This window comes from Rhinatrema bivittatum, chromosome 7, assembly GCF_901001135.1.
Source record: "Rhinatrema bivittatum chromosome 7, aRhiBiv1.1, whole genome shotgun sequence".
Classification (NCBI taxonomy): Eukaryota; Metazoa; Chordata; class Amphibia; order Gymnophiona; family Rhinatrematidae; genus Rhinatrema; species Rhinatrema bivittatum.
In genome coordinates, this window is record NC_042621.1 from 296,301,350 (window position 1) to 296,324,590 (window position 23,241).

The following is a 23,241-nucleotide window of genomic DNA, read 5'->3' on the forward strand; positions in this document are numbered from 1 at the left end:
GTTTCTTGCAGTTTGCGTATTTTGAGGGGCTTTTGGGTTTTTTATTTTTAATAAGAACCTCTGGAACTGCAGTAATGTGACGTTACATCATTCAGCTATTCCAGCAGCTGGAAAAAACGTTTTAAGAATGTTCTACATCATCGCCATCTTAGCTGCAAAGCTAAAACACTCCCCGAGTGTGTGTAGCACTAAGATAGCTTTATACAGCTTCAGAGCTTACTGCTGGGTACTACATACGTGTTCTGCACCACCCCTCCTCGCCCTAACCTTTTGAGGAAAGCACACATCAAATTTCTAAGTATATCTTTCTTTAAAAGTCATGTTCTCTTTTGAATTTTATAAACCCTTGGGAAAATTCTCACTTTCTTATACTTGTTGATATCGTAGAGTAAATGAGAGGATGGTTTGAGAACTTGATTACATGCAAGCCTTGTAAGTATTTTTGGATGCCACCCTTAAACAACTTATTTGTACCACCCAAGTGCTTTGGCAAAATTTTGAAACTGCTCATGTTAAAACAGAGAAAAGAATTTTCGAAGATCAAAGCTGTTACGTGTATACCCAAAAAAGGACACTTCTGGTCTGAAAGCACTTACAGTATCTCTGCGCTGATGCTCTGAAATTGCAATTAATGAGGGGGCTTCAGTATTTCGGCTCCGCTTTTGAATCAAGTTGCTTCAACTAGAATTGTTCATATTTTGTGGTCTTCCTTGTAATTAAATCTTTCTCCAACTTTAGTTTTTAGACAAACTATTTTCCCCTATTGTCAAATGTCATATATACTAGTAGGAATCTTCTGTATTCAGTTTTCTAATGGTAGATGGCATTTACTTCGTAAATAGTTGTTTAGAAATGTTACTGAAAGTATTATGCCTGAAAATACTTAATTTTAAATTATGTACTTTTATTGCTATAAAAGTAGTCTCACATTCACTCTTTAGATCAAAGAATAGCCCAATTGGTCGTGCTATACATTATAGGAATATAAGTAAGAGTGCTCACTTTTTAGTTACTAAAGTTTTCTATTTTGTGTTGTCAAAAGAAAGTCCATATTGTATCAGGCTTGAAGTCTCTCACTTTGTTCTGCAGGTGTAAAGCCTGTGACCAAGGAGTGGAGTCCAGAAGCCACAAAGAGGTTTCAGAGTTGCGTTCATGGAGTAAAGCTGCAAGCACGTGCTGTTTGTGTGGATGATGATAGGGTGGCAGTTGAGCTACATGACTTTTCTTCCGAATGTCCACGGAACATCGGGGAACTGCTTGTCACTGAACACTTAGCTGTAAAGGAAATGGACAAACCTGAAGTGAAGTCAAACGTGGAACCAGAAAGGAGGACAGAAGTACCAAAGATGGAAGCAGCAGGCATGGCCAATGTGATGCCAAAGATGGCACCTGCTGACATGGCTGGAATGTTGCCAAAGAGGGAACTGATGGAGATAACCAATGAGATGCCAAAGATGGAATCAGTTGGCATGGCCAGTGTGATGCCAAACAGGGAACCGGCAGGCATGGGGAGTGTGATGTCACAGAGAGAACAAGTAGGAATGACTGGAATGATGCCAAAGGAAAATTTTGCTGGTCCTGACAAAATGCTAAGCAGAAAGCCAGTAAGCATGGTCAACAGGATGCCAGGAGCCGAGTGTGGTGATGGAATGGAGTCTACAGGTGACTAAAATGGTTTGTTAGTGCACAAGCTCATCTGGGCATTATATAGTCTAATTTTTATTACGAAGCAGTGTTGTCTGGTTTACTGGTTCTGTCATTCCTTGTTTGGTCTTCTTTCTGAGTCTCCCTTCTATACAATTGTAATGTATTTTAATTTTTGTCCTTTTTGAAAACACCCCACTTTTTTTTTTTTTTAATCTTCTATCCTAAGTCCATTTTTCAGTGTTTGCTGCATTTACATGTTGTTAGTGTGATGTCTGGCTTTCTGGGAGCAGCCATTTCTTGATGTACGGGAATCTTAATGATTTTATTTATTTTAACTGACTAAATTATATGGTTTTAAGGAAATTGCTAGTTCCGATGCTGTGATATGAGTCCAGGTTTGGTTTTTCTATTTCCTGGTATTTCTGTTGGTGGTGGTGAATATTGCATACTGCAGATGTGGTTTCTGTACATTATCTCTTGTTGCTCAATTTCATACACGTATTGTCCTAGAGAGGGCACTGCAGGCAGAAAGATGTGATTGCAGCGTTGTGTGCTGGAATGGTAGAACTGTACACCGACTGAAACAGATTGAGTAATAATATGCTCCATATTTGGATATTTTTAGCCTTCTGCTTATGTCATAGCACTTACCAGTTTTAAATCTGATACTGTCTTTTTCTCAGGGATGCCTGAAAGAGAAGTTTTAGCTCAGTAACTTGTTTGACATGCATAGCTTTCTGGGTAGGATTTTAACTTGTTTTAATAACATTTACATTCATGGTTATTTTGTTCTCCTTGTCCTAGGAATTAGGTTTTTCATTTTTTTTCTGCTGTTTGTAGCTACAGATTTGTCTGTATACTGTATAACTACATCATGTCAGTAAAGTAGTGAAGCAGCATATAGGAGTAATCAGTATGTGCTTAGCATATCTATTTACACTGAGCTATTATGGTGAACTACATTGTTTTACAGAACCTTGACTGCAGTCTTATTTCCTTCCAGTATATAGTGTTTCAATGGTGTAAAATTAATTCTCTTAGAATCCCTTGGTAAATTGAAGGGCCATCCAGGTTATATATTTATGCCCATCTCCATTATTGTGTAGACAGAAATGAATGTCAATGCATATATGTTGAGCTTCTCATATTTGGTACAGATTGGTGAGGGAACCCCATGATCCAAAGAATATATTTTTCACACACAATAGAAGTTCATTCTAAGTGGGGCTCAATAAAATATAAAATATCCTATTTTAACAGTGATTGAGATCAGAGGGATCCAGGGAGATTAGTGCATACCTTTTCTGGAATTGTGAAGCCACAGAGTCTATATTGGTTATATAAATTAATGATTTTATGAATGGGTCATAGCAATTAGGAGAACCCACATAGCCATTTTATATTGAGCATATTGTGTAGCCAGTTAAGTTTCCCACCTGGCCAGACTATAGGTTTCAAACTTTGAACTACTATGACACTACCTTGCATATCATCTATGGCTAGTAGCCAGTTAACAGGTGGCTAGGTAGACCTATTACTTCTTGCACGAAATCCTGCATTCTATTAAGAATTAGGTTTAAAATGGCTCCCTCTCTCATCGATTCCCAGACTAGCTGTATCATTTATTTCATATAGAAACTTTACCTCCCTAGCATGTCTTGATGTGACATTTACCCCATCAATAATGAGGTAATCGAAATCTTATTCCATCTTGTCTTGCTTCACCAGTCCAGCCCTGACAAGTGGGTTATCTCCTGCTACTAGTAGATGGAAGCAGACTATACTGATGTCATGGGGCGCGCAGGGAAAGGGAACTTGCTTCCTACCCGGGGCAGGAAGGGACCCCAGCACCTGCCTGCTGACGTGACCCCGGCGCATTGAGAAAGCTGGCAGTACTGCATCGTCCCCAATCCAGATGAAATTTGCACAGGAGATGGAGCTTTTCCTGGTCTTTGTTTGTCTTGCAGCACTTCAAGGGCTGTCTTCAGAGAAAAATGATTCCATAACTCCAAATCAAAAACATGGTCCCATAACTCCCAATCAAAAATATGGTTTCATAACTCCAGATAACTTAAGTTATGATTATTGGTACCTGCGGAAAGGAGGAATGATCTTTGTTGGCGTCGCCCTCTGCACTGGAGCACTGGTGATCCTCATTAATTCCAAATATCTAAGATGCAGATGCTTGCAGAAGAATCCTAGAGTATAGGAAGCCGAAACAGTCTCAGGCGTTGATCTAAACCCGATGGTTTTGGTGGATGTTTCAGCGATTTCTTTGGGTGCTGTAAAACAATTCCTTCCCTTGTATATGAAAACACACAAATGTATTCTTGACTTCATCATATTTACAAAATGTGTTTACTGTAAGTTGTGAGCTTCATTCTCTGATCTTGTGGAATTCTCAGGATTTTTTTTTCTTTTTACAAGTTGATGAGCAGTAGCTGCTTGGTCAATGCTTTATATTATATTGAAGGGAGATCTCCCAGTGCCATGGAAAATGACCATCAAGTTCGCATTTCTTTTTCTTTCTTTTTTTTTTTTAATTTCTTAGTAATTTTCAAAATACAAAGTATACTTTTAATAAGAACATTAACAGAAAAAGAAAACCAAACAGAAGCAAGAAGATAAAATCAAAAGTGAAAAATAAAAAAACGATATAAGCATATTATATTCATGTTCTGTCTTGTAATAAAGAAAAACATATTCAGTCATGCCAGTGTCTGCTAGCCCTCAACACAGGGAAGAGATCCAGCAAGAAGAATAAAACAAGAAAAAAATCCAGTCTTTAAAGCAACCCATACTAAGTAATTTGTGTTGACAAAAGCTAACCTGCATCCCCTCAATCAGCCCATATGGAAAGATTATGCTCCCCCCGCCACTCTTCCCCCCCCCCCTCCGCTCCCGCAGTCCTTTCTTCTTTTCCCCTCCCCTCCCAATCCCGCCCCCCCTCACCTTAACTCTTTGCCATTTTGTCTTGTTTTTACTAATTCGTTTCTGAGTTCCTTTACTACTGTTAAAGTTTTAAATTAAACTTGACGTGACCTGGTTCAAGCGTGTAAGATTAGTTCTAGGACAGTCTCCTAACAGTTTGATGTAACCTATTCCATTCTATATTCCATGTACTGTTCTATGTAACAAGTTGTTCTACTGTAAACCAGGGTGAAGGCTAATGGCTAAACCTCGGTATATAAAAGCTCTGAAATAAAAAATGTCTATTGAGTCATCACAGCCTCTACTTACAAAGGTGGTGCTAGCAGCAGAGATCCAGTATCTTTCTGACAGCTTTTGATCAGACCCCCATCAATAAAGTAATTCATTCTTTTACTCAAATTTTGAGAAGTTTCCCTACAACATACAACAAGATGGAAGGAACCAGAACACAACAAGGGCAAAAGAATCCTAACTAACAACTTTAGACATCCTGGGAGTCCTTGACTGGTGGTGTAGGGCTAATGGAAAGGAAATGATCAGGCAAGGAAATTTCTCCTTCATCTCTCCCTGCTACACCAATCCAGTTCTGACAAGTAGGAAGGACCAAAGCTTCATCTACCCAGACAGGAGGAAGCGAGGGCTGCTCTAAGGACACCCATCCCGAACACCGTATCCTCTGTATCTGCCAGCGCCTGCACCTCAGCCCAGAATGCAGACTGTGCCCTGGTGGAATGCATACAAACCAATTCCGGAAGCTGCTTACCCTGCAGACTCAACAGTCTCCTTTAGCCAGTTAGCCGAAGTAGCCTTAGAAGCCGCCTCTCCTTTACGTAGACCGCCAAAAAGACAAATAATTTGTCAGACTAAAATCATTTGTGACCTCCAGATAGTGCAGTATGAGCCTTCGATTATCCAAGCACCTGAGATAATGATACTCAGGTCCACACTCCTCCTGAGAAACAGGAGGAAAATCACCTGATTGATGTGAAAAGCTGAATTGACCTTCAGAAGGAAGGATGGCACTGGTTGAAAACCACTGCGTCCGATGAAATCACCAGGAAGGGATCCCGGCAAGAGAGATCTGAAGTTTCAAGACCCATCGCGCAGAACAGATTGCAACAAAAAAGTCAGAGTTCAATGACAAATCCTTAAGAGAGCTGTGTTTTAACAGCTCGAAACGGGCTCCTGTTAGGGCTGGACTGGTGTAGCAGGACTAATGGAAAGCTGCACAGATATGGGCGGAGGCCCTCTCCCACTCGATGTACCTCATGGCCATCTATTTGCCAGGTTGTCCGCCAACACGTTGTCCACTCCTAAGTCGCACTTTCCATCCGCACGAGTCGTCCCTCAACCCCTCAGTAGCAGACGCAATATTCCAACATTGGGGTCATCCTCGCATAGACTTCTTTGCGTCACCTCAAAACCACAAGGTAGATAACTTTTGCTCTCTCACTCGCAGCCAACACTATCAGCCAAAAGATGCGTTCTTCCTCTCATGGGCAACCGGTCTTCTATATGCATTCCCTCCACTTCCACTTCTATCAGAGACTCTCGTGAAGTTACGTCAGGACAAGGGATGCATGATCCTGATAGCACCTCACTGGCCTCGCCAAGTGTGATTTCCAATACTTCAGGATCTCTCCATTCGCAGGCACATTCCCTTGGGAATGGACCCGCTTCTGACCACTCAGAACAGCGGGTGCCTATGCCACCCCAATCTTCAAGCTTTGTCCCTGACAGCCTGGATGTTGAAAGGTTAATTCTTCAGCCACTTAACCTTTCGGAGCCAGTTTCCCGTGTCCTGATTGCTTCACGGAAGCCTTCCATGAGAAAGTCTTACCTATACAAATGGAACAGGTTTAAGTCATGGTGTTCTTCTCAATCCCTTGATCCCTTTACTTGTTCCACCACGAAGTTTCTAGACTATCTCTAGCACTTGTCAGAATCAGGTCTAAAAATGTCCTCCATCAGAATGCATGTCAGTGCGGTGGCTGCCTTCCATAAAGGTGTCAGGGATGTTCCTATTTCAGTACAACCCCTCGTAACACGTTTTCTGAAAGGGTTGCTTCACCTCAAGCCTCCACTACACCCTCCGGCTCCTTCTTGGTACCTCAATCTGGTTTTGGGAAGGCTCATGAAACCACCATTCGAGCCTCTCCAATTCTGTGATCTTCGCCATCTCACATGGAAAGTGATTTTTCTTTTGGCAATCACATCTGCTTGCAGAGTTAGTGAGTTACAGGCCCTAGTTACCTATCCGCCTTACACTAAACTTCTGCAGGACCGGGCAGTACTCCGCACTCGCCCTATGTTCTTACCTAAGGTAGTATCGGAGTTTCACATTAATCAATCCATTATACTACCTACCTTCTTTCCCAGGCCTCACTCCAATCCAGGAGACAGGCTCTGCATACCCTTGTCTACAAACGGGCTCTAGCATTCTATCTAGTCCATACAGCTGGACTAGAAAAGCACTCAATTGTTTGTCTCTTTCCATTCCACCAAATTGGGGCAGCCTGTGGGTAAGCAGACCCTCTCCTCCTGGTTAGAGGACTGCATATCCTTTTGCTATCAGCAAACAGGCATTCCACTTCAAGACCGTGTTAAGGCACACTCTGTGAGGGCCATGGCAATTTCAGTAGCACACCTATGCTCGGTGCCGCTTCCTGACATTTGCAGGGCTGCTACCTGGAGTTCTCTCCATACCTTTACAGCCCATTATTGCTTAGACAAGGCCGGAAGACAAGATTCCATCTTCGTCCAGTCTGTCTTGTGAAACCTTTTTACAGCTTGATGTACCAACACCCTTCTGCCTGCCCGTTAGGGTTCAGAATGCCCTCTACCAACTTCCTCCCCAATACTTGTGCCTATTGCACATCTTGGGTACATTTGGTGCATTTCTCGGACATCCTCAGCTCGGTACTCACCCATATGTGAGGACTACCATCCTGCTTGTCCTGTGAGAAAGCAAATGTTGCTTACCTGTAAGAGGTGTTCTCACAGGACAGCAGGATGTTAGTCCTCACGAAACCCACCCTCCTGCCACCCCATGGTGTTGGGTTCATTACATTTTCTTATTTTATTTTCGGCACTATCTGTAGCTTTTTAACAAGACTGAAGGGGGGACCCCTGCTGGCTGCAGGGTTAGTGCCATGCTGGGCATGCCCAGTAGGTGCCAGTCAAAGTTCTAGAAATTTTGACAAGTGTTCCATGATTGGGCTCCATCCTGTGATGTCACCCATATGTGAGGACTAACATCCTGCTGTCCTGTGAGAACACCTGTTACAGGTAAGCAACATTTGCTATCTCTTGTGTTTTAAGATAATGTTTAAAGACTGAGTTTGTTTCAGTGCATTCAAAATTTATTCATTTTCAAAAAAAGGAGGCTTTTCTGGACCCATGATTGACAATTGAATGTACATGAGGTCGCAAGACAGCTTGGTTCAGGTCCGAGATTTTTTCCTCCATTACCAGCATTATTCAAACAAATGTGTTTTGGGGGTTTTTATTAGAAGCTTTATTGAATTTTTGCATTGAATTACAAGCTTTTTCCCCCTAATTTGGTTTTAGATGCATCTTCTTTTTTTTTTTTAAATTATATTTATTCAAATGAACCAATAAAACAGAACTACAATCAAAAGCTGTTACATTGACATTTGAGTATTTTTTTGAAGCATTTTTCCACCCATTCCCCCCCCCCCCTTGCATGGTAAAGGAAAAAGTCGCAAGAGAGTCTCTGGTTGGTGTCCATTAGGTAATCCAGCAAATCTTCATGTAGGGGACAGTGTCATGGGTCACGCCTCCTCTGGAGCTCCGGTTAAGTTGTGGTCGGGATCTGTTACAGGATACCAGGGATCTTGTATACTTCCAATCCTAGGAGAAAGATATTTAGTAAACCCTGCCCATATCAATGGTGTATCCACCAATCTCTTTGGCGTAGCTATTGTAGCGAGAGCATATTCCATGGAGCAGAGATTTAACATTTTTTGAAACCAATGTTCCGGTTGGGGGCCGCTTGTGGTCAACCAATCTGTTAATATAACATGTTTCCCCACGAGACCTGCCTTTTTTAAGAACATAATCTCGTACGGGGTTAAGTGCAGGTAGGGTGGTATGTCAGAGCCAAATAACCAAAGATTTGGGTTTAGAGGTAAAATCTTGTGAAGATATTTGGAACATGCTTGATTCAAGTGTCGCCAATATTGAGAAACTACTTCACAGTCCCAAAAACAGTGAAAGTAATCACTATCTACTTTTGTGCACTTGGGGCAGAGAGCAGTTTGCAAAATTTTCATTTGTTTGGCTCTGATAGGAGTTATGTAGCTTTGCCAAGGAAACTTGTAGTGGATTTTCCGCAATAGGACATTTTCTGATAACCTAGGTAAGTCTTTAAAGCATGTCACAAATTCTACAAATGTCAGTGAAAAAAGGCCCCAGATCGCCCACTTATTATATGCTAGATCCAAGACCAGTGTATCATCGAGGTCTTGTACTGCTTTATAGTAATAGGAGATAGTCGATTTATTTTTGTTACCCAATTGTATAACCTCCCTTAATTTTTGAGTCTCCGGTGTCTCCCGTAATTGGGGTTGCATAGCCTTTATAAAATGGGTGACTTGAAGGTACGCAAAGTAATCTGAGGAGGGTATCGCAAATTTTTGTTGTAGGGTGTTAAAAGAAATTAACTGCCTAGATTCCGTATCATACAGGTCAGATATGAATGTAATCCCCTCTTGAGTCCACCTACGGAATGTGCTGTTTTCTCTCCCTGGGGAGAACAATCCATGGGCCGTTATGGTAATCAGGGGAGTTAGGCGATGTTCTATACGTCCTTTCCCACAGAGCATCAGCCAAGCTTTCCGGCATGTATGGAGAAGTACCTGAGGTTTTATGTGAGTAGGGAGCATCAAAGCTTCAAGCTGTAATAGGGGGTTGAGAGATGTTACACCATACCACTCTAAAAGGTGATGATACGGGGTAATCGTAGAGGTTGCATGAATCCAATCTTTTATGTGTCTCAAAACACAAGCTAGATTATACACTCCCAAATCTGGGCAGCCCAACCCGCCCTTCTCTACTGGTCTTGTTAAAACATCTATGGGTAAATGTGCCCGTTTCCCCCTCCAGAAAAACGATCTGAGCACTTGGAGAAGTTTATGGTCCCGTTTTGTTATCCAAATCCGGGGCCATCTGTAGTAAATAGAGCCACTTTGGCAACAATACCATCTTATATAGGTATACCCGGCCCATAAGAGATAGCGGTAAGGATGTCCACCGTCTCAAGGAGGTTATCGTGTGGTTAATGATAGGCTGTTCGTTAGAGCTATATAGTTGGTTAACCTGTATGGGGATCTTGATACCCAGGTATTTGAGACTGTTACCCATCGGAACGGGAAAGAACCGGGCCAGGTGCTGTGCAACTGTCCCGTGATATCTATCGCCTCAGACTTATCAAAATTAATTTTTAGGTCTGCAAAGAGACTGAAGTGATTTTGGATGTCCAGAAGTGCCGGGAGCGATTGCTCGGGTTGTGTAATGAAAACTAAAAGGTCATCTGCGAAAGCAGCAATTTTAAAAATTTGAGTAGGACCCCCGAAACCTTTCACAGCCCTACAGGCATCAGTTTTCCATAGGAGTGGATCTATGTATAATATATAGAGTAACGGGAATAGCGGGCAGCCTGACGCACCCCTCTTTGAATTTTAACTTCTCCTGATAAACAATTATTTGCTAAAATCCGCGATGTTGGGTTATCATTTGCAGTCTAATATCAAAACCTAATATAAATATCAAAACCTAATAATATCAAAACCTAATATAAAAAGTCTAATATCAAAATATTTGCAGTCTAATATCAAAACCCAACCTTATACCTATCAACTGTCTATCTAGCCTACATTAGGCACCGTAGCTTTTAATTATGTTATTAACCCCATATATCTTAATCCAAGTTATTTCAACCTGTTCATTGTAAGACATTTACTTGTCAATGTTATTGTTTAGAATGTGAACCGAATTGATCAGTAATTTTGTTTACTGGAAAGTCGGTATATAAAAATGCTAAATAAATAAATAATCATATAATAAGGAGATATATTGGAGGAAGTCCCCCTGGATGCCAAATTTCTATAGGACTGAAAAAAGATAAGGCCATGCAACATGATCAAACACTTTTTCTGAATCCAGTGCAATAGCTAAAGCCGGAATATGCTGGTGCTGGCAAATGGTCATGGCTGTTAATAGTTTAATGATATTCCCATTCGGTTTCTATCCGCAGACAAAACCTGCCTGAAATGGAGATATCAACCTTGGCAGCAGGACACTCAAACGTTCAGCTAACACTTTGGTCAAAATCTTGAAATCACAATTGAGTAGAGAGATGGGCCTCTATGAGGCTGGGTATAATGGATCCTTTCCCTGTTTGGGCAATACTGTGATATGAGCCTCTTTAAAAAGAGCAGGAAAACTATTTTGGGTCAGTCCCGCTGTAAAATAATTCATCAATGGGGTTGTGATACTATGAAGAAGTATCTTGTAGAAATCGTAGGGAAGACCATCGGGGCCGGGTGATTTCCCAGGGGGAGCAGCAGTGATAACTTGGGATACTTCACATTTGTATAGGCCGATTTAAAAATGCCCGTTGAGAGGCCGTAAGCTTAGGAAGTGGTAAGTCCTGAAGGAACGCGTCCTCTTCCTCGGGACTTCCGCTCTGCTCGGCTTTATAGAGCGTGTTGTAGAATTGGCAAAAAAGTTCACTTGTGTCCTGCTCCCTAGTCTTAAGGGTTCCGGAAGAGGTTGACAGAGTGGGAATAATGGATTTCTGTCTGTGTGGTTTAATGAGATTAGCTAATAGGCGGCCTGGCTTATTCCCAAATTGGAAAAAACTCAGTCTCCCTTTTTGCAAGTAAGCTTGTGCTCTATTATTTAATAGAGTATTCAAATGACCCAGGACACTATAAAATTCTTTACGATTAGTAGAAGAGTTATGCTGTCTTAGAGACGTCTTTGCTTATTTATTTATTTATTTATTTATTGTTTTTGTTATACCGAGTTTCATGACTGGCATCACATCAACCCGGTTTACAATTAACAATGTGTGAAAAGCATAAGGTAATGTGATAACAATATTCCCAATAGAACTGTGAACTTTAAATACAGAGAATCAATTGAAGGGTGAGAAAGTTACAATAAAACAATAAAACAGGGAAAATTAACTTGGAGCTGGAAGAGGGGAGAGATTGAACAATGCAATATTTACATTTCAGCCAATTAGTGTAGTAGTATAGCGGAGTGAATAAATAAGCCTATGTGAATAAATGGGACAGTACATAAATATGAAACAGTAAAATAAAGTAACCAAGAGAATAAATATGACACAGTAGTGAATGATAATAATATGATAAAACTCCGCAGGTAATGATGTGCGTAAGTTTATGGTAGTTGGATTCTTATTAGATCCAGTTATTGCATGCGAGTTTGTGTTGAAGAGTGGAGGTTTATTCAAGGCTTGGAAATGCTTTTTTGAAAAGCCAAGTTTTTAGTCTTTTTCTAAATGTTAGAGAGCATGGTTCCTGTCTCAAATCCGGTGGGATAGAGTTCCAAAGAGATGGACCTGCTGAAGAGAAGGCTCTGAGACTCAAGGATTTATGTTGGAAGGTTTTGGCATTTGGAATTTGGAGTGACTCTTTGTAGTATTCCCCTGATGGGTCTGGCGGAAGTGTATTTTTTAAGTGGTATTTGTAGATCGAGTTGTGTGTGTTGGTTAATGGTCTTGTATATGATGTTGAGGGATTTGTACATGATTCTATAGTGGATAGGTAACCAATGGAGGTTTTTGAGGATGGGGGAGATGTGGTCAATTTTCCTGGAATTTGTAAGCACTCTGGCTGCAGAGTTCTGAACCATTTGAAGGGGTTTGGTATAAGAAGCTGGGAGGCCTAGTAGTAATGAGTTGCAATAATCTAGTTTAGAAAAGATTATTGCTTGCAAGATTGTTCTAAAGTCTTGAGCGTGGAATAGTGGTTTAATTCTTTTCAGAATATGTAATTTGTAGAAGCAATCTTTGGTGGTATGGTTAATGAATGTTTTGAGGTTGAGACGATTGTCTAAGATAGCTCCTAGATCTCTTACGTGGGTTGTTTGAAGGAGTGTGGGTGGTTTTGGAAGTGAGTTATGGTTGTAAGAGTGCTTCCAAATGTAATATATCTTTGTTCAATTGTTTAGTACGCCAATGTACATAGGTAATAATTTCTCCCCGAAGTACTGCTTTCCCTGTATCCCAAAATAAATGTGGCGGCATAACATGTTGACTATTATTCTGGGCAAAGTCTTTCCATTTCTCACGAAGAAAGGCTTTAAATTGAACATCATCTTTAAGATAACCCGGGAAGCTCCATATTCGATGTTTGGATACATGGGAAGTGGAATGCAATTGGATAGAAACTGGGGCATGGTCAGAGATCGCCTGGGGTTCAATAGTGGCACTTGCAACAGCAAAAAATTGTTCCCGCGGGGTTAGAATATAATCAATTCGGGACATAGTACCGTGAGCCCTCGAGATGTGAGTATAGTCCCTTTCATTGGGATGTAAGGTACGCCACACATCAGTGAGTCCTAAATGGTGACACATGTAAGCTATTCCCTTTTTCCTTTGTTCAGGAGTGGGGTTGTGCGAAGGATTTTTATCTATTGATAGTCATGAACACAGTTAAATCCCCTGCCACATAGAGACTGCCCTGGGTATGTATATGGAGCAGGTTAGTTAATTGGGTGAAAAATAGGTGATTATATGTATTTGGCGCATACAGTTACAAATAGTAACTTGTTTGTGATTCCAAACCCCTATTAAAATAATGTAACGGCCTTCGGGATCGGGGATGGAGGTAACTATTTGAAAATTTTCAGATTTATGAATCACAAATTGCCACTCCCCCCTTTCTATGGGCCGTTGCAGCATATACACAGGTTCTGACCCAATCCCATTTAAGTTTTTGACTTTCCAAGTCTGTCAGGTGAGTTTCCTGAATGCACGCTACAGCGGCATGCAAATGCTTTGTGAGCCAGGATTTTTTTTCGTTTCACAGGAGAACCCAAGCCGTTACATTCCAAGAAATTAAATTGTCATGTATCATTAGGGAGATCTTGTCAAAATATCCTGTACTTGTACTTAGAGAGGTGGAAGCTCCCAGCCAGGCTTCCCCCTTTCTCATTTTTCAATCAAGGACTCTAAACCATACCCACTCCATTGAAAACATAGGAGAGCCAGAGAAATGCATTGACGCTATATCTTAGGACTATTGCAACAAGGCGAGGGAACACCCGTTTGCCAGCAAAACCAACCCCTCAAGTTATACCATGAACTCAATATATAAAGTTGAAATAACCCCATCCAGTTTTACCCTTCCCCACCCTCCCCAACCTCCCCTCTCCCCCTCCCTTAAACACCCCCAGTACTCATACTAATGAAAAATAATACCCCCAAAATAGCATCAGACCTCTTTCTCCGTCTGGAGAAGAGGAGGATCACACGCTACTGCCGGGTGGCCAGGCACCGCGCTCTCTCTTATATACAAGAACTTAATGACTTTAAATACTGTAAAAGTAACTTTAACCTTTAACTTGAACTAAGAAGAACCTCCCTCGTTAGTCAATCAAGCAAACCAAACCCAGTTTTATATTGATCCATATAGCGCTCTGAATAGTGATCGTTGTCACTTTGAGTCCATAAGTCCAAATCCACGATTGCAATCCTTACACCGAAACGCCCTCTCCGGCTAGGAGATGTGTCCACGTCAAAAAATTCTTTTTTTCCTTTTTTTTTTTTGTTTTTTTCTTCCTTTTTTTCTTCCTTGTTTTTCTCTCAAAAGATGGGTCGCTGTGGCAGTCAGAAACCTCCGTCTCTGTGCAGACAAGTGCCGTGAAGTACAGCTTGTTTCCTTCCTGGACTCTGTTAAGACTGTGGTTGCGCCATAAACTTTGAGCTTCTTCAGGGCTTTGAAAAGTGTAAGCTTTCCAGCTCGCCATATTTTCAATGTAGCCGGGTATTGAAGAGCAAATTTTTGTTGTTTCTGAATCAGTTGTGAGCAGATCTGTGAGAATTGCCGGCGTTGAGTTACTTTAGCAGAATAATCTTGAGTTATTCTTATTTTATGGCCTTCATACATCAGATCTGGTTTTTTGCGGTATGCCATCCAGATTTGCTGCTTGTGATTATAATTTAGTATTTTAGCGATAGCAATACGTGGACGAGAATCCGCCGTTCCTCTGTAGCCCAAACGGCGGGCTCTTTCTATACAAAAGTTTTCCTGCAGCTGTTCTAGGCCCACAGCGCTGGGGAGCCATTTTTCTAAGACTGCGCCCAGGTTACGGTCATCTATACCTTCAAGTAAGCCCAGGAATCGCAAATTTGCCCTCCTCGGCCTCTTTTCCAGGAAATCTAGTTTAGCCTGACAGTCTTTTAGGGCCTTTTCGTGGGCAGAGAGTTGTACCGCTGCTGCGGTAATATCATCCTCTGCCACCGACACCCTCCCCTCTAGCTGTTCTATGCGGGGGGAAAGTTCTGCAATCGCCGTTTTACCTCCGAAAGTTGAGAAGAGATGGCAGCTAATTTGTCGTCTAGTGCTTCAGCAAGAGTTTGCCTTGAGTACCGCTACTGTGAGAGGAGATGCAGAAGCCAATACAGCGTCACTCGTGGCCGCCGCCGTTTTGAGATCGGCAACTCTCCCTTTTTCTTTTTCTTTTTCTTTTTTTCCGGTTCGGGACGCCATCTGCTGGGGCGATTTTTGCATGTAGTGGACTATCGACATAAGCCGATTGTAGTCCCTGGGTTTGCGATCAGACAGGTTTGTCTTAATGAGGGATGCCGGTGGATTTTGAGCAGAGCGGTGCCCGGAGCTGACAGGGAACCCGTCTGCGTCAGCGCATCATCCCACGTATCCTCTTAGATACATCTTATAAACATCTACCACTCCTAAATCTTTTAGCATTGTTTGAGCATCAGTTGCTGTGGTTTCAATCTTGGATTTTCTTCAGAGGGGATGTCCAAATTGGAGCTAATACTATATTAAAATCCTGTCCCCATTTCCTCGAAAGCAAATATTGGTTTTGAGTAGATCATTACGTAGAACATAAGAACATAAGAAAATGCCATACTGGGTCAGACCAAGGGTCCATCAAGCCCAGCATCCTGTTTCCAACAGTGGCCAATCCAGGCCATAAGAACCTGGCAAGTACCCAAAACTAAGTCTATTCCATGTTACCATTGCTAATGGCAGTGGCTATTCTCTAAGTGAACTTAATAGCAGGTAATGGACTTCTCCTCCAAGAATTTATCCAATCCTTTTTTAAACACAGCTATACTAACTGCACTAACCCACATCCTCTGGCAACAAATTCCAGAGTTTAATTGTGCGTTGAGTAAGAAAGAACTTTCTCCGATTAGTTTTGAATGTGCCCCATGCTAACTTCATGGAGTGCCCCCTAGTCTTTCTACTATCCGAAAGAGTAAATACAGATTCGCATCTACCCGTTCTAGACCTTCTCATGATTTTAAAACACCTCTATCATATCCCCCTCAGTCGTCTCTTCTCCAAGCTGAAAAGTTCTAACCTCTTTTAGACCTTTCCTCATAGGGGAACTTGATTTGACTTGATTTGACTTGGGCTCAAAAATATTCACAATTGCACTAGATATTTCAATCTTAGGACATTTTAGGAATATGTATTGTCCCTTTTTTCCCTTATCACATTTACCATATTTACTTGTTTAGATGCCAAATATTCCTACTTCTACAGCCTTTCCTCCTATGTTTTAGAGGCCCAGGAGTATCTGATTATTGCTTACTCAGACATCCAGAAAAGTCTCTCATCACATCTTCATTTCTTCACATTTGTTGTAACTATTTTCAATTCATTAGTATTTACCATTTTACAGTGTCAAAAATTAAGGATGTGCAGAACAAAAAAATGTGTTTAATTCGTTTTGTTGGAACCCAAATGCATTTCATTAGTTTCAAAACAAAATGTTTATTCGTTTCATTAGTTTTTTGCCATTCAGAAGCTATGAGGGAAGCATTGCAGTCTGTTCTGGGGCTCCAGAATAGTGTTTGTCTTATCAATTCTAATGACCCTTGTGAGGAGAAATCAAAAGGGGGAAAACTGCAAGGTTGTTACTGTGGTAAAGTGGCAATCAAAAGTGGCATAAATACAAGCCTAAGGCTCTGCAAAAGGGGTACCAGTCTTCCAGCATTGGCAAGAATTCTCCAAAGCACCTGAGAGGAGCCAAGAAGCACCAAGAGGAAGAACAGCACCCCAAGGATGCAAAAAGATGCCAGCGATAGTGACATGAACACTTGATAGCATCATAAGCAAAATGGCACCAAAAGTGGTAGCACCCTAAGATACCATGAAGGGGAAACGAATCAGAAATGTAGCAAGAAAAATCCCAACGTACAGATAAAGACCAAGAATTGGAAAGATGGTATCAAGATTTCAGTGTTTTAATTTGATTATGTATCATTGGAAATTTGTATTTTATGTAGCTTGACGTTTATGATTTTAACTTTTGTATTCTGCTTGGGTAATGTGCCTTACAAGCAGTTTATAAAGTTTTAATAAATGAAATGAAAGGTGTCCAGCAGCTCCCCAGATTGGCAAGAAAACCTCAAGGTGTAATAGCTGGAGTATGCCAGGAAAGTACAATGGCAGAAAAGTTAAGTACACTGAATTGTTAAATCTGCGCATGGCGGCACAAGGATCCAAAGGAATAGAATGAGGGGCATAGCATTAAGGCAGAGATGGCATGGGTGATGCCAATCAATCCATTAAAGCATAGAGACAACAAGAGAGGGGGATTCTTCTCTGTCAAAGTATGGCTGCACCTGGCTGATCTGTCAGTCCAGTAACATGTTTGTGTCATAGAGTAAGTCACAGACATCATAGGTACACACATGTGGAACTGTGAATGGGCCATGAAATCAGTTACAAACTCATGGAGTGGGTGCAGCAAGTGTGCAGAACAATGGATAGCTATGGCAAGTTTGCAGTAAGTTTGCAAAGCAATATTTGGCTAGGGTACGATGAAGAGTGGGCAAATACTGTAGGGAGAAAGGGATTTGACAAGAACCTTGAACACCATTGGAGCAGTGGAGGGAAACACTCTAAGATACCACAGATCGGCTTAGAATGGCAGCAGTACTGCTGGCATATCTTAAGAACTGGAGTGGCTAGAGCAGAGCTATGCTGCGAGAAGAGTAGCTGTAACACCCCCAAAGGTGCTTGACTATTCTTACGCACGCACAGAGCAGCAGGGAGAGTGGGCACTGTAATGTGGGAAGAATGGCTTGGAGCAGTGGCAGTAGAAGTAGTGTTGGTTAATTTTTAAAATTGGAATGGTAAGAGCAAGGATAAGATATAATTATTAATATACTTTTACAGCTGATACGGATAAGAATGGACATGATTTATCACAACCCACCAATTAGTATTTATTATGAAACTGTTACCAGTACTCTTGATGGCACCTGTTTAGTTGATATAATTTAATACATTTAGCAACATTAATTTATGTGCCTCATCGTGAACCGTGTGAAGGCATCTTGCTTAATGACGGTATAGAAAAGAGTTTAAATAAATAATAATAAAGAAGTATAGCTATAACAAAGCTGTGGTAGTGTCAGCATGTCAGGTCCATGTAGTATTTGCAAAATACCTCTACAGAAAATGTGGCATTCTTAGGGACTGCAAAGTTTATTTAAAATTAAGGATCCTGAGTCTAGGTGTTTTGATATGATTGGAGCATGGCGTGCTGAAGCTGGAAACATCAGGTCTCAGGCATTGTAGTTGGATCAAGACAGGCTTATGCAGGATACAACAGGCCTCGGTAGATATAGTGGCGCATTGCATTGCCGCAGCTGGAAGTATCAGGCCACAGTGGTGTATTAGTGGTAAGGGACGGTTTTGCAGAAGTCATTTTGATGGGAAACATGAAGGGTTAATTTAGCTCTGTACATGAGAGATGCATGCAAATGCATGTTGATGGCACTATTAGGTATTCCCGCGCGATTCAGAAAACAAAATGTGCAGCCAAGCCACACATTTTGCTTTGAGAAATTAGCGCCTACCCAAAGGTAGGCGCTAATTTCTTTGGGCACTGGGAGAGTGCACAGAAAAGCAGTAAAAACTGCTTTTCTGTGCACCCTCCAACTTAATATCATGGCGATATTAAGTCGGAGGTCCCGAAAGTTTCCAAAAGTAAAAAAAAAAAAAAATTTGAAGTCGGCCAGTGGCTGTCGGGTCGAAAACCGGACATTCAGTTTTGCCGGCATCCGGTTTCCGAGCCCGTGGCTGTCAGCGGGCTCGAGAACAGACGCCGGCAAAATTGAGCGTCGGCTGTCAAACCCGCTGACAGCTGCCGCTCAGGTCCAAAAGGAGGCACTAGGGACGCGTTAGTGTCCCTAGCACCTCCTTTTGCCTGTTTTTTACTGCCGGGCCTCATTTGAATAGAGAATCGCATGCACCCCCGCTCTCCCGTGGACTTTACTCTATCGGCCCGATAGAGAGTAAGAACACCACTTAGATGTGAAAGCAAACAAGCTGACAAATAGGGAATTCAAATCTTGACCTTGGTGCTCAATGAAGAGTAGTACTACCAGCTGAGAGCAGGAAAATACCTGGCATCAGCCCAGATATAGTTTATAGAGATAATATACACTGCACACAGGATTTTATAGGCTCTATGAATACAGGTGTGCTTTTGGGTCACTCACATTCTTATCTATCATGACGTTTCTTATACAGTAGTGTTTGCTTGCTATCCGAATTATTATATGATTGCTTTTATTTACATGACACTAATGATACTAATGCTGTTTTTGTTGTTCTGTGTGTCTATCAGAATCAGTTAAGTTTAGAGAATGTGAAGGGCTAGTAGTCCCACATGTGAGAGAGAATGATGTAAAAAATGGTGAAATAGCAAATATGGATAAGGAATAAGAAAGCTGTTTCAGCGTAGTGCTGAGAGACACAGTAGCTTTTCTTATCAGATAGTTTGGCAATATTTCAAAGAGAGCTGGGAGGCAAAACTATATAGTGCGTGTGCTGGCCACAGGCATAAGACCTTAACACACAGTAGCTTGGACAGATTCCTGCTGAATTCTGACCAGATCAGCATACCCATCTTGAGAATGCCACGGAATCACCAGTACCATTGCAGTCCACCTATCAAGACAACACTTGCTGGGTCGCTGTCTGGAGAGTCACTGGCAGACATTTATCCAGGAAAGTGACCTCTTATTGATTATATCTATGTATAGCTTGATGATATGAGCACTACCCTTAAGTATGATGCCATGTATTAATTACAAGGGTTAAGTATGTACATTTTAATTTGGAATAATTGAGTTAATTTTAAGCATATAGTAAAGTATTATTTAAATTATAGAGGCAAAATACACTATAATCTTTAACCATCCCGAGCGAGTACAAAAAGCATTGGACAGTATTAGGGAATGTTATGGCTTTACCTTATTAATCAAAGCCAACTATAAATGTGGAGTAAATAACACACACACATGCATTTATATAATAAGAACTAGAGGAATGTGTGGCATTACAGTGTAACCATTCAATATAGGATACTACAATTTTATTGATTTTAAGTCAGCAGGAACTACACTTTTATACAGCATACAATTATTGATAAAAGTGAGAAAAACCCCAACACGGTTGTGTTTCGTACAATGGCTATGTCAGGGTAAATTGGCAGGTTTTCAAATCAAACTTTAACAGTGTATGGGTGAGAGTCCTGGGCTACCACAGCTATTTAGTGCTGTGGAAACAGCATTCGTAATCTCAAAGAAAGCAAAATTGAGGAGGAAACAATTCCACAGGGAACCACCCTCAAGGCCTGCCAGTATAGGATTAATTTCCTTGAGGCCGTATTGGAAAAAACTTACACTGCAGTTTTCAGCTCAGAACCTGCTCCTTCGAAAAAGGGCTTGTACAAGCAGAGTATGTGCGCAAAGACTGGCACATATAGGGCCATCTCAGTGCCTTTTTAGGAGGTCAATATTTTGACAGGAGATAAGAACAGTCAGCTTAAATTGAAAAGGCTTGTGGATGGTGTTTCCTGCAGCGGTAGTTCAGCACTTCGTGCTTACCTTATTATTGCCAGAAAGACACATCATTGCAGAAGGAATCATCGGGATGGAATAAATTCATCTTAGCAAAAACAAGCAAAGTTGGATATGACCCTTCTTCAATAATGAAATTGGTTTTTGACAAAAGATAAAAGCAAATTAGACCAACGAAAGGATTTATTGGGCTGCCAGTGTTGTAGTGTATCACACGGCTAGAACTTAGTTTTCACAATACTCCCCTGATGAAGCTTTTCATTATTTCTATTTATTTATTTATTTGTTTGTTTGTTTTTTATATATCGATATTTACCCAATGGTATCACATCAGTTTACATAATGACTAGTGAGATGGTGTGTTTTACAGATCATACTATCTTTACATTGAGATGTTGTAAAACTACAGCGAAGTATAATATTGTAGAGGATAGTATTATAACATTGTAAAACAGAACGGCTTATTTTCGTGGCAGTATAATAGCTAACGTTTGATTTGACTATTGAGTGATCTCGTAGGATATGTGTGGGGTTGGAGATCTGCTTGGAGATATGTGTGGTCGTTGGGGATGACGTGGAGTTAACTGGTTGGCTGGGTAGGCTTTTTGGAATAGCCATGTTAGTGATTTCTTAAATATCTGTGATGAGGGTTCCGTTCTGAGATTTGCTGGTAGTTCCATAGTGCGGATCTGTATTGAAATTGCTCGTTCACAGTGTTGAGGTGCAATGGGTCTGTTTGTTGGAGGGAATGGAAAGTAATCCAGAGTTGTTGGATCGTAGGTTTCTTTGGGAGGTGTATGGGTGAAGGGTGTCCTTTAGCCAGTCTGTTTTTCGTCATTAAGGGATTTGTGTATTAGGGTAAGGGCTTTGTATTGAATTATGTGGGTTATGGGGAGCCAATGGAGTTCTTTTAGTATGGGGGTGATGTATGTGGAGCGCTTGCTGTTTGTGAGGGATCTGGCTGCTGCATTTTTGAAGTAGTTGGAGGGGTTTGAGGGTGGAGGTTGGAGTTACATTAGTCAAGTTTGGAGAAAGAAAATGAGGGCTTGGAGTACAGATCGATAATCTTGACTGAGTAGTAGGGGGTTTCAATTTTTTTGAGGACTTGTAATTTGAAATAGCCTTCTTTTATTATAGGATTGATGTTCGTTTTCAGGTTGAGTTCGGAGTCTAAGGTGACGCCTAGGTTTCTTGCAGTTGTGACGAGATGGTTCGCGCTTAGCGAGGATGTGCAGTCTTGAATGTTCCATGCTGGTGGTTTGTTAGAGATGTGCAAGATTTCAGTTTTTGTGTGATTGAGGGTGAGTGCTATTTGGGATAGGAGTTTTTGTATTTTGGCTAGGATGGAGTTCCATTGTAGCAGGGTATTTTGTATGTTTTCTTTCATGGGGATAAGTATCTGGACATCAGCGTAAATGAAGTATTGGAGGCCCAGGTCAATGAGAAGTTTGCAGAGTGGGAGCATGTAGATGTTGAAAAGGGTTGAGGAGAGTGATGAAGCTTGAGGGATGCCATGTGAAAGGGGGAATTGTTGAGATTCCTTGTTGTTGAAGGTTACTTTGTAGGTTCTGTTTGAGAGGTAGGATCTGAACCATTTGATTGTGGTGCCATCTGGTCTGATTTCACATAGTCTGGTTAGAAGGGTGTTGTCGTTGACGATGTCGAATGCGGCGGATATGTCCAGTAGTAAGAGAAGGTAGGATTGTCCGGCGTCTAGACCTCTTGAGTGCTGAGTCGGCAAGGGTAAGTATGAGTGTTTCCATGCTGAGAGCTTTTCTGAATCCGTGTTGGGATGGGTATAGTATTTTTGGGGTTTCCAGATATTCGGAGAGTTGATGGGTTTACAGTTTTTTTTTCAAGTTTTTTCAAGTATTTTTGAGAGAAAAGAGAGGTTTGATATGGGCCTGAAATTGGTGGGGTCAGCAGCATCAGGTGTGGTTTTTTTGAGAATTGGTTTGATGATGGCGCATTTAAGGACTTCAAGGAAGTGTCCTTGTTCTAGAGATACGTTGATGTCAGCTATAGGTTTGCCTATGATGTCTGGGATTAGTTTCAAGGTTTTGATCGGTATAGGGTCAAGGGGGGGTGTGGCTGGGTTTATTTTTGTATGATGTTTTTTTTTATCTCAGATGAGGCTGTGGTTTCAAAGGGGGTCCAAATGGGGACAGTGGTGGGCTGGCGGACAGTGTTTCCTTGTTGCTTGAGGGGTGGTAGTTATTAGTTTGGTGATTTTGTCCAGAAAGAACAGTGCTAGTTTGTTACATGTCATTGTGTCATTCTCATTGGGCAGGAGGGGTTTGGATGGGTTCTGTCAGCTTGGTGACTAAGCTGAAGAGGGCTCTTGGGTTGTATTGGGGTTCGTGGATTTTTCCTTGCATAGTATTCGTGTCTGGCCTTGTCTGTCTGCTTTGTAGATGTGGAGTATTGTTCTGTATTTGTCCCGGTGGGGTGTGGTAGGATCTTTTCTCCATTTTTTTTCAGCTTGACAGAGTAATAGTTTTGAGTTTTTCTGTTCGTGTTTGTACCAAGGCACT

General features: G+C 41.4%; 1 protein-coding gene across 1 annotated transcript in view; it reads left to right on the forward strand.

Annotated features, from left to right (window-relative positions):
* TDRD1 (tudor domain containing 1) overlaps positions 1 to 23,241 on the forward strand; it is a gene marked incomplete at its 5' end in the record, with an annotated part of 488,249 nt that overhangs the window by 387,727 nt on the left and 77,281 nt on the right. Inside the window, one exon of the mRNA XM_029610456.1 lies at positions 1,090 to 1,662. Coding sequence (XP_029466316.1) covers positions 1,090 to 1,662 — 573 coding nt within the window. The remainder of the gene's footprint in view (positions 1 to 1,089; positions 1,663 to 23,241) is intronic.